General features: G+C 36.4%; 3 protein-coding genes across 3 annotated transcripts; all 3 read right to left on the reverse strand.

The window, feature by feature from the left end:
* Positions 1-167: 167 nt before the first annotated feature.
* On the reverse strand, positions 168-1,824 carry LOC132191577 (uncharacterized). Its single transcript, XM_088511171.1, has 2 exons — positions 444-1,824; positions 168-322 (listed from the first exon to the last, which is right to left on the reverse strand). Exons 1-2 carry the CDS (start codon positions 1,822-1,824, stop codon positions 249-251), a joined length of 1,455 nt encoding a protein of 484 aa, XP_088367297.1. The 3' UTR covers positions 168-248.
* Positions 1,825-6,451: 4,627 nt separating this feature from the next.
* Positions 6,452-7,997, reverse strand: LOC132177134 (uncharacterized). The gene is made up of 2 exons (XM_088511450.1): positions 6,654-7,997; positions 6,452-6,529 (listed from the first exon to the last, which is right to left on the reverse strand). Exons 1-2 carry the CDS (start codon positions 7,995-7,997, stop codon positions 6,452-6,454), a joined length of 1,422 nt encoding a protein of 473 aa, XP_088367576.1.
* A 1,560-nt stretch (positions 7,998-9,557) lies between these two features.
* Positions 9,558-12,057, reverse strand: LOC132191649 (expansin-A4-like). The gene is made up of 3 exons (XM_059606737.2): positions 11,777-12,057; positions 10,931-11,249; positions 9,558-9,938 (listed from the first exon to the last, which is right to left on the reverse strand). The coding sequence occupies exons 1-3, from the start codon at positions 12,009-12,011 to the stop codon at positions 9,629-9,631; spliced, it is 864 nt and encodes a 287-aa protein (XP_059462720.2). The 5' UTR covers positions 12,012-12,057; the 3' UTR covers positions 9,558-9,628.
* Positions 12,058-12,584: the final 527 nt, after the last annotated feature.

Genomic DNA, 12,584 nt, shown 5'->3' on the forward strand with positions numbered 1-12,584 from the left:
GTGGACGTTGAACTTGCATCGAGTGCACTCAAGGGCCATGCCGTCGAAAGTCTTGCCACAAGCATCACATGGAGGGGAGGACCTAGTCTTTCGAACAAAAGTGATAGGGTGCCGGTGATTTTTATCTTTGTAAGTACTTCCAAACTTGATGTATGGATATTTTCCTATAACACATTGACGATGAGCAGGAAAGTCACATTTTGCACAATAATAAAACCAGTGTTTAGGATCCATTTCTTCTTCGCAAATCAGACAATAATATTCTCCAGATTTGTCTTCAGCAACGTAGGTGAGTGCAAGTGGGTGCTCGTCATATCTGTGCCTTGCTATGAGTGGAAGTGTTGCACATTCAAAACCCAAAGCAAAATCGCAAATAGTGCATACAAATATCCCATGGTCCTTGGGGTGCTTGTAACCATGATCACAAGCATTGCAATTTTTACTAGAAATTATAGCAAGGACGAGGGAGTGTTGGTGACCTTCATGTTTCAAGGTTTCTGAAATTGAACTACATTGTGCATCAAGGTGGTAGTTACACACGTCACATCTATAGACGAAGCCATGACAAGAATGGCCACAAGCGCCACAAGTGAATACTCCATCATTGTTAGGTGCATGTGGGAGGAAGGTGAGCCTATGACCATGAAGGAGGTGTTTCTTCTCTTTTGGTAGTTGAGCACATGTAGTATGGAGAAAAAAATTGCATTGAGTACATATGTAGAACGGAGCCGAGATTATAAAATGCATACAACCATCACAAAGCTTATCATTGAGGATCCCCTCATGGCTAAGAATCAAATTATGTGGATGGCTAAAATGTTGTATCTCACTTAGGTTGATCTTTTCCATAACATCAACAGATTTCTCAGGCAGAGACTGAAAATCTATATCATCGAGTCTATATGGCTCTGTACAGTACAAATGTGTCACAAAATCACATTTCTGACAACAGAAAGCTGCATACTCTGTCTTCACTTTTTGACCACATAATTTACAAAATACGTGGTTGAAATCCTTGACTTGACGATGAAGGGAATAGATAAGAGTCAGGGCATGATTGTGTCTTTCAATTCTAATGGTGCGTGAAAATCCAGCACATATGGAGTGAATGAAGAGTCGACAGATGGTGCATAAGGAGGCAAAGTCTGTGCCTTCTCGACCACAGGCTTCACAAGTGAAGTGGATCTTCTTAAGAAATGGGACGAATGCGTGTTGGCAGTCATCAGTAGTAGTAATTAGCGTGCGGGTAGCACATGTGATGTCAATGTTGAAATTACACTCATTGCAACGGTAAAAGAGGCTTCTACGACACCATTTACCGCAAACATTACAATAACTGGAATATCCCCTTGGCAGCTCAAGAATAAGGAGATGGTTTGAGTGCGAAGGGTGGTACATTTGGCGAGGCAGCTGGGCGCATGATTTGTGGAACCGAAAGTTGCATTCCGAGGCAGAGCATTTGTATCCGGGACCCTCTGCTTGCTCCTCGCACAGGAGGCAAACAACTCCCTCCTTGCCATCATTTTTCAGCTCTTCTGTTAACATCAACTCATCATATTCATGCCTACCACCGAAATGAAAACCAATGGTTGAATCCCGGGGATCAGTCCATTGGAGGCATGATAAATGAGACAGTGATCGGCAGACGCTGCACTTGAAAGCGGGACCCAATACGACAGGTTCCTCGCAATTCGCACAAACAACTTCCTCCTTGCCCTCATTTTTCAGCTCTTCTACCAAATTCAATCGATGCCAATCCTCGTCGCTTTTGTGGTAGAACTCACGCTGTCTCAAGTCCTTTCTTAGAAAACGTTGCATCTCCATCTCTCGCTTCCACACGCGCAAACAACGGAGAGGTAAGTGTTGAGTGGCAGCTAGCTGTTTAATTGGTCGTCTAGAGGCTAGGGAGGTCAAATTAGGTCCTAAGATTCAGATAGCCGTCTGAGATTTGTGATAAAAGCGGAAAAAGGCAAAATATTTGCATTTGCCGAATTCCATCCCTTCCTGCCAAGCAACTTCAAGGAGAAAAAAGAAGAAGCAAAAGATTCGCATTTGCAGAATTCCACCCCTTTGTGTCAAAGTAACTCGGAGTTGAAAAAGAGAAAAAGAATAAAGGAAGTTGCATATATATGACGTAAAGTAATAAATTCTAAACTTGTAAGCTACATTTACGTAGGCATATCTTGTGAGGAGGTGCAAGTATATGTATTGTGATTTTGACTGCTTTTTAATTTCTCTTTACACCTCCAGAATTTGCTTTTCAACTTCTATCTTCCATTATCAGGTTTATCTTCATTTTTTTCATAACAGATTAACAGATTAATTTGTATTGTCCAGGCTTCATATTTGATGAAGTTAAATTAATCACTTTATTTTGTTTGGACAATATCCAGCAGTAGCTTCTTTTTCTTTTTCTGTTGTAACAAAAGCTTCTTGTTGGGTGGCCTAATTGAATGGGACGATGTTCGTTCTTTTTGTGGGCTTCTTAAAATGCTCTGTTCCATCCCTCAAACCAATTAGTGTTTGGCAACAGTTATAATGAAAGCTGCATGAATCAATTTAACATATTTGTTAGTTAAAATCTTGGGAAAAGTTCATATACCCCCTCAAACTACCACCTAATTAATAATGTTCTGCAAACTTTCAATTGAGACAGTGTCTCTCTCAAATTTCCAAAAATTGTTATAATGTCATCTCCAATGACGAAAATACCCTTAGTAAAATACATTTTTAAATAAAAACTAAAACTAATTAAAAAAAATTAAAAAACCAGGGTGTGGAAATTTAAATCTCCAATGACGAAAATACCCTTAGTAAAATACATTTTTAAATAAAAACTAAAACTAATTAAAAAAAATTAAAAAACCAGGGTGTGGAAATTTAAATTATTTTTGGTTTTTTCTTTAATAAAAAAATAAAATTGTTTTGTTTTGTGTTTTCTCAAATTTATTGGAGTATTTTTGTCTTGTTGATAAAAATTTAGGGTTATTTTTGTCTTTTTGCTGGCCTTTGGGAGGACATTGTCAAATTTTTAGTAGTTTAAGGGGGTATTAATTGTCTCAATTGAAAGTTTGAGGAAACATTGTCAATTAGGTGATAATTTAAGGGAGGGTGTGGACTTTTCCCTAAAATCTTTAATCATATCAATGGAATTGTTGTGTGTTAATTAAATCATATCCAAAGATGCATCCTTGACAAGATGATGGTTAAATTTCTGCCAGGAATGCAAAAAATACACTTGGTTTCAACCTTGCATGCGCAGCTATGGATCATCTCAAAATGAGCTCCTTGGCCGAAAATATAAATGAAAATAAATAAATAAAAGGCATAGGTTGATTTTCAATTTTTGATATTTCAGCAAATTGAAAACTCATTGACTGATGAGCTAGCGTTTTTTCCAAATGGTCACGATGTGTATTGGATGATCAAATGATAGGATAATATCATATTATCATCTTAATCCTGTTTCAAGACAACTATTTGCTCAAAACTCATCGACTCTTTACTCTATGTACCTAAAATAGAGAAAATAAAAGGCAGATAAAATTTGGGCCTTAGTTTGAAATAGAGTAATGCTACTTTTCACATCTATTTTATATTGGTTGATATAACGTATATCAGTCACTTAAAACACGTTAACAACTTTGGTTGGGCATGACAACATTTGGGCCTACAACTATAGTTTATGTTTAGGATTGGTAGAAGATTATGTTTGTCCACAGAATTTTATAATTGGTCCAAATCTGGGCAGATATAGCCAACTTAGAGTGATTAGCTCTGGATTTATCTTATAATTTTCGAAATGAGGATAAATGCCCATGTTGTATAAGAGTGAAGAATGAAGATACAGTTTTCTTTCAAAATTTTCTCCACCCCAATGTCTAAAATGCATGTGATTTTTACACATTTTTTAAAAGAGTAATGCTACATGTGCAACTTTTGACTGTACATACCAATCACTAAAAAAATTTAATTTTAACATCCTCTATTACACGTTGACACATGTCAAAAGTTGTAAAATAGTTACAAGTCTAGCATTTTTCTTTTTAAAAATTCATGTGAGAATCACTTAATTCAATAAAAAATACATGTGAGAATCACATGCATTTTGGACATTTAGATTAAGTTGGAAAAAATTCCTCTAACCCAATTCCACCCTCTTGTGCCAAGCAACTTCAAGGAGAAAAAAGCAAAAGATTTGGATTTGCCCAATTCAATCCCTTTGTGCCAAGCAACTTCAAGGAGAAAAAAGCAAAAGATTTGCAGGGTCCCAATCCCACCCCTTTGTGCCAAGTAATAACGAGGAGTTGAAAAAGAGAAAAAGAATAAAGGAAGTTGTGTATATATGCAGCAAGTAATAAATTCTAAACTTGTAAGCTACATTTATGTAGGAATATCTTGTGAGGAGGTGCAAGCATATTGATTTTGACTGCTTTTTTCTCTATTTACAACTCCAAAATTTTCTTTTCAACTTCTATCTTCCCTTCTCAGTTTTTATCTTCATTTTTTCACAACAGATTAATTCAGAGACTAATTTGAATTGTCCTGGCTTCATAATTGATGTATATCCAGCGATAAAAGAAGTTAAATTAATCACTTTATTTTGTTTGGATAGTATCCATTACTGCAGTAGCTTGTTTTTCTTTTATTGTAGCAACAATAGCTTCTTGTTGGGTGGCCTAATTGAATGGGACGATGTTCATTCTTTTTTATGGGTTTTTTGAATGAATTGCCTTTCATATCATATCTGCAATATATATATATATCTTAGACTTCTTATAAAATGCTCTGTTCCATCCCTCAAACCAATTAGTATTTGGCAACCGTTATAATGAAAGCAGCATGAATGAATTAAACATTTGTTAGTTAAAATCTTGGAAAAAGTTCATATACCCACTCAAACTACCACCTAATTAAAAATGTTTTTCTAAACTTTCAATTGAAGCAATGTCCCCCAAAATTACCAAAAATTCTTAATGTCCCCCGGTGACGAAAATACCCTCAATAAAAAATTATTATTATTTTAAAAAAAAAAACTAAACTAATTTTTCAAAAAACAAAAAACCATGGTGTGGAAATTTAAAAAAATTTGGTTTTTTCTTAAATAATTTTTTTTTTTGAATTTATTATAGTATTTTTGTCTTATTGAAAAAAAAAATTATGCATATTTTTGTCTTTTTGCTGGCTTTGGAGATGACATTGTCAATTTTTTGATAATTTAGAGAGGACATTGTCTTAATTGAAAGTTTGGGAGGAGGGGGACATTATCAATTGGGTACGTGGTACTTTAAGAAGGGTATGTAAACTTTTCCCTAAAATCTTTAACCATATCAATGGAATTGATCTGTCTTAGATCATATCCAAAGATGCATCCTTGACAAGATGATGGTTAAATTTCTGTCAGGAATGCAAAAATACACTTGGTTTCAAGCTTGCTACTATGGATGATCATCTCAAAATGAGCTGATCGGCCGAAAATATAAATGAAAATAAATAAATACATGACAGGTTGATTTTCAATTTGATATTTCAGCAACTGGGGGCGTCAAGCTCTGATGAACTCTTTGGAGATGCAAAATCAAAGTTACTAGAGATCCGTGAACAACATTCAAAGCATTTAGATGAAAGGTTAGAGACAAGAGAGGAGAAAAACGGAAAAAGAAGAAACGAAAGAAATCAAATGATATGCATGCTTGGACATGATTTTGGAGTCAAACATCCTGGTTGAAAGCACATTTCTGCCTTGGATAGTTGTATTGGTGGGGCAATTAAATTTTGATCCAGGTATAGTCTTTTGTTATTTATGCGTTTCAGGATTGATCCTTTGTTGCGTCTATTTTTTTTTTTTTAACCATTAATAATTATTATTATTTTCCTAAATTTAATGGTGTAGATTGACTCCTATATATGTGTGGAAAATAATGGCTGATGATTTTATTAACTCTTGAAATAAAGATTACAATAACAATATAAATAAAAAGACTAAGACAACACAAGAACTACTCTTGGAGATAAACTCCTGACTCAAATGAAATCCAAGCTTTAAGGTTTAAACTAAAAGATAGCTGAAGCAACCAGAATTGCTTAGCTTTATTGGACCCAACAACCAAACTTACTTATGCAGCCATTATCCACGCAACCATGCAATGTTACGGATGTAGCACTACCCTACTCATTTCTTTCAAACATTGATCATTGTAGTGGACGTTGAAATTGCATTGAGTGCATTTTAGGGCCATGCCGTCCAAAATATTGTCACAGGCATCACATGGAGGGGAGTACTCAGTCGTTCGAACAAAAGTGACATGGTGCTGGTGGTATTCATCTTCTTTGAAAGTACTTTCAAACTTGATGTATGGATATTTTCCTAAAACGCATTTGCGATGAGCAGGAAAGTCACATGTTGCACAATAATAAAACCAATGCCTTGGATCCCTTTCTTTTTCGCAAATTAGACAATAATATTCATTGGAATTGTCTTCAGCAACGTAGGTGAGTGCAAGGAGATGTTTGTCATATTTGTGCCTAGCTATGAGTGGAAGTGTTGCACATTCAAAACCCAAGGAGAAATCACAAGTAGTGCATACAAATACCCCAACCTTGGATGCCACACTATCGTTATCACAAGCACTACAATTTTTATCAGACCTTGCAGGAAGGAAGAGTGAGTGCTGGTGACCATCATGTTTCAGGATTTCTGGAACTGAACAACATTGAACGTCAAGATCATACTCACACGTGTTACAGCTATAGGTGAAGCCATGATGCATATCGCCACAAGCGTCACAATAAAAAACTCCACCGAAATAAGGTGCATCTAGGAGGAGGGTGAGCGTGTGTTGATGAAGTATGTGTTTCTTTTCTTTTGGTAGCTGAGCACATGTAGTATGAAGAAAGAAATTACATTGCGTACATTTGTAGAACGCGGCCGAGATTATAAAATGCATACAACCATCACACAGCGTATCATGCAGCACTTCCTCATGGCAAAGAATTAAATTATGTGGATGGCTAAAATGTTGTATCTCACCTGGGTTGATGATCTTTTCCATAACATCAACAGATTTCTCGGGCAGCCACTCGCGTCTATATGCCTTTGCACAGTACAAATGTGCCACAAAATCACATTCTTGACAAGAGAAGGCTGCATACTTTGTCTTCACCTTTTGATCACATAATTTACAAAGTACATTGTCAAAATCCTTGACTTGATGATGAAGGGAATATGTAAGAGTGAGGGTATGATTGTGTCTTGAAATTATCACGGTGCGTGGAAGTTCAGCACATCTAGAGTGAATCAAGAGTCGACATATGGTACAAAAGGTGGCGAAGTCCGTGCCTTCCCGACCACAGGCATCACAAGTGAAGTGTATCTGCCTAAAGAACGGGACGAATGCATGTTGGCAATTGTCGGTATTACTAACTTGCGTGCGGATAGCACATGCGGTGTCAATTACAAAATCGCACTCCTCGCAATGGTAAAAGATGCTTGTACCGCAGCTTTTACCACAAGCATTACAATTATATGAATATAATTTTATTGGCCGCTGAAGAATAAGGATGTGGTTTGGGTGCAAGGGGTGGTGCATCTCGCGTGGCAGCTGGGCGCATGATTTGTGAAGCTGGAAGTTGCATTCAGAGCATTTGTATCCGGAACCCTCTACTTTCTTCCTGCACAGCACGCAAACAACTCCCTCCTCATCATTCTCAAGCTCTTCTGTGAAGATCAATTGCTCATGCCTGCGACCGAAATGAATAAAAAGTGATGACTCGTAGAACTCAGAACTTCTGAAGCATGATACATGACAGAGGAATCGACAGATTCCGCATTTGAAAGCGGGATACGATTCGATCGGTTCCTCGCATTGCTCACAAATAACTTCCTTCTTGCCATCATTTTTCAGCTTTTCTAAGAACTTCAATGCATGTAACCCGCCGCCGCCGTGGTTGAATCTATCCTGTCTCAAGATCTCTCTTAGAAAAAGTTCAATCTCCATCTCTAGCTAGCTTTCACGCGCGCTCGCAAACAACGGAGTGGTAAGTGGTGTGTGGCAGGTGTTTGGTCGCTCAAATTAGGTGGTAATTAGATTTTTGGCAGCTTGTGATAACACAAAATATTTTGCATTCCCCAACTCCACTACTTTATGCCCAAGAAGCTTCAAGGACGTGATAAAAACAAAAGATTCGCATTTTCCAAATTCCACTACTTTAATTTGTGCCCAAGCAACTTCAAAGAGAAAGAAAAAAAAGCACTTGTGTATATCTGCATTTAGTAATAAAATTCTAAACTTCTTGTAAGCTACGCATATACACATATCTTGTGAGGAGGTGCAAGTATATTCTGATTTTGACTGCTTTTTTGTTTTTACAACTCCAAATTTTTATTTTCAACTTCTATCTTTCATTCTCCGTTTTTTTTATATCGATCTTCATTTTATGTGATTACCGTGGCGTTTTCTTATTACAAGGAAAAGATTATACCTTTAGATTTGTTGAGCCACATATATTGACAACTCTCAAATTAATTAGTTTCATACAAATGTAATTGTTTTCTATTCATTTCTTTCCGATAATTCCATGGTATATATATCTCATATCTTATCCTGCTATATATTGCCAAAATTCATGAACTCAAGTACTATATTTTCTGAATTCCAGTACCCCTACTTACGTGCCACGCAACTTCAAGGAGAAAAAAGCAAAAGATTTGTAGTGACCGAATTCCACCCCTTTGTGCCAAGCAACTTCAAGGAGGAAAAAAAAAAAAAAAGCAAAAGATTTGCATTTGCCAAATTCCACCTCTTTGTGCCAAGCAACTTCATTGAGAAAAAAGCAAAAAGATTCTCATTTGCTGCTGAATCCTTCCCTTTTGTGCTAATTAAGCAACTTAATTCCAAGAGAAAAGAAAAAGTAAAAGATTTACATTTGCAAAATTCCACTCATTTGTGCCAAGCAACTTCAAGGAGAAAAAAGCAAATTAAAGATTTGCAGTGGCCGAATTCCATCACTTTAATTATCCAAGTAACTTAATTGGAGTTGAAAAGGAGAAAAAGAAAAAAATATTTAAGTTGCATATATATATATATATAGGCAGCAAGTAATAAATTATAAACTTCTAAGCTACATATATATAGGTGCAAGTATATTGCTTTTTTCTTTTTACAAGTCCAAAATTTTCTTTTAAACTTGTCGCAGTTTGCAAAACAAGCCGGATTCTTGTATCATGACAAATAAATATATAACACATTTTATTCCCAGCAAACACAATCAGTGAAACCTTGATTTGGGCCTGAACAGAATACCAGACCCCACCATTCCTTCCGGCTTAATATAGTCCTCGATCTCTTTTCTCAAACTGGATGATTTAAGATTCGCAAACCACCCAAGTTTGAAATAACACATTATATATACTGTGTACGTGAGCCTCACTCATTTATATTTTAATATAAAATTCATAACATTTGTTCTCATACTAATTTTCAATTACCACACCTTATCCAAAAATTTAAACAACTAGATAAAAGTAAATTTAATCATTTAATTAAGAGTCAACGCAGCAAACTTTAAGCAAGCAGGAAGGAGAAGTGATCGAATAAGAAAAACTACTGATGATGAGCTTTAACGTATTCTACTTGAAGTTCTTGCCCTCGAAAGTCTGACCAAATTGCCAATTCTTGGGGGCAATGTGCCATGAGGTTGAGTATCTCCCATCACTTGCTCTAACCCTGAAGGTCAATGACTCCCCTGCCATCATTGCATTGGTTTCCCACTTCTGACCCCAGTTTCGCTTCATTGCTGTCCATTTCAGCTTCCGATGACCCTTCACTTGCAAGCCTATCACATCTCCAGCTCCCCCAACATTCCATACTGCCACTAGGTTGAAATAAGGATTCCCTGTTATGGTGAATCGAATTCCTCCTTTCTTGTTGCATGGAACCCTGCGCAGTATATATATATATAGTTCTTCAAACAGTTAGAAATCTTCCAATTTAGGAAATTGGTTCATTTATTTGCTGTATATGATGTCATATGTGACACACCAATCCTAGCTACATTGGGAAGGGAAGATAAATATATAGCTCACATCGAGTGAGTAGATTATAAATGAACTCATTAGTGCAAGTTTCACATTGGTTTCTTACTATGTGAAATTAGGTTTTATAAGTGATTTTAAGAAATTTCAATTGCAATTTGACTAGTCATTTTGGAGTAATAGTGTTGACTAGTGCTTTTCTTGAGTCATTACAAATGATATATGTTAAATCACCACATATCTTAAAAGTTTAAGCCAATATGAAGAGATGAACTTAATCATTTAATTTATATTATATTACTTTCTCTCATGTGTAAGCTTAAACTCTCATTTAATAAATGAAGCCTAACACGTGAAATATTTAATTGAAATGTGAGGTAAATGACGAAGACAATTTTCAAACTCAAGACCTTTGTTCTGATACCATGTTAAATTATCACTAATCTTAGAGGCTTAAACTAATAGAAATTAATGAATTTAATCATTTAATTTATATTCTAACAATAACAGAGCAACCTAGTAATTAAGCTAGTAATGCCATGTGGTCATGACAAGGACGTCAGAGCTTTAAAGGGGAGATATTATAACACCCTAGTCCCACATTAAAAAGATGATCATGGATAATTTATAAATGAGCTCTTGAGTGTTAAATCTCACGAAGGTTTATAAGTGATTCTAGGTTGGAGTATGTGATAGTGCTGATGAGACTATCGCTTTCTGTAAGTCGTTAATCATAAGTGTTAAAACCCCTAGTCTTTCATGTTTAACATCTCTTCGTTTTGTTGTTTCTTTGCCACAATGATATATATGTTTGTTAATCGTTAAGGTTGGTTTATATTTCAGTTTCTAAGACAAATGCGGAAAGTGTACAGCGAGAAGGAAGCAGAAGATATGAACCTGCGGTATTGGACTGGAACAACGCCAGCCTTGTACTCGGCAATTTTGGCGAACACAGGCTGTGCAATATCGAAATGGGGGTTGGGTGGGTTACACCATCCCCCATTGTCACCAGCTAGATTGTAGTTTGGAGGGCAGTGGTTGGTGGCCGTAACAAAGAGAGATGGCTGCCCTGACTTGCACCATTGAGGGTCATTCACACATTTGATTTCGTAGCAGGCACCGCAACTCTGCCCGTTATTGAACAACACTGAGCTTATTGCTGCCGTGTCCATGCCATACCCTTGGTTTACCACGTCTTCGTAGCCACAAGCTCCCCCTACGCTCAAAACAAGTTAACAACGTTGGCTGGCCATGGCAACATTTGGGCCTAGCTACTACTATAGAACTACTATAGTTTATATTTGGGAGTTGGTAGAAGATTATGTTTGTCCATAGAATTTTACAATTGGCCCAAATATTTTCATCCGAGTAATGTTACATAACACATTTTTATTTCACAACGCTGATATAGTAATTACAACTAACCATTGAATTTATTTATTTTTAATAAAGCTGATTAAATGGTTGATTGGAAATGGCAAGTTAACATTGTGAGATAATTCTAAGATAAAAATGTGATTTGTAGCATTACTCTTTTCAAAATGAGGAAAAATGCCTATGTTATGTAACTAAGAGAGAAGACAATTTAAAAAAAAAAACTGTTTTCACCTTATGTTACGTCATAACACTTTTCAAACCAAAAAAATAAAAATAAAAAACACACCCTCCTCAAAACTGATAAACATATCCTAATTAGATTCTTAACATTAAACAATCATTAATTAACGTTCATAATAATCATACCAAATGATCCCGAGCCGCCTTCGTAGAAGGTTGCACGAGCGTGCTGCCACGGGCCAGGCTTGAACTTGGGCCTATGGTGCTTCCGCAAATTAATGTGTCTCCCTCGTCCTCGTACTGCATGCCGCTTGTGCCAACGATGATGCCCATGTCGTACAACAGCCGCATGGGCATCATCCGACACTGTAATAATTAGCAGCAGCAATGAAACCAACAGGGCGTGCAATGGCAATGCCATGGGAACACAAAGGTAGAGGATGGCTGGCTCCTGGCTGCCTGCAGGCCCTTTGGTTCCTCGTCTTTCTATTTTACCTTCGATCCTCATAAGGTGGCGGGTATATATATATGTTACTAGATTTATGTTATGTTTGTTCTTCTCCATTTTGGTCAACTAGAAATTTGAAAGGACGTTATTCATTGGGGCAGTTAGAAGGTGGTGGTGTTTGCCCTTTGCCACCCTTCCAAACCAGAATGAAAAACTTTACCTATTTTTGTAACACCTCTCTTTTGATCTCTCCCCCTCTGAAATGGCCCGACCATAGCCGATAGTTGCCCCTTAAGACCTAAGAAACACGTACTTTTTTAATAGCGTGTGAGAATTACATACTTTTTTGATTGAATTTCTTCCAATTATGTTAATGCTATTAAAAAGACACAATTCTTAAACACGTGCTTTTTACATATTAAAGAAGCACATGATACTTTTATAAACTGAGTTCGAAGAAAACTCTCTTGAATAGCCACCGAATTTTTTTCAAAAAATGCAATGCTAATTTTTTTTTTTTAAATAATAATAATAATAAAAACCAAT

This window comes from Corylus avellana, chromosome 10 (assembly GCF_965113065.1).
Source record: "Corylus avellana chromosome 10, dhCorAvel1.hap1.2, whole genome shotgun sequence".
NCBI lineage: Eukaryota > Viridiplantae > Streptophyta > Magnoliopsida > Fagales > Betulaceae > Corylus > Corylus avellana.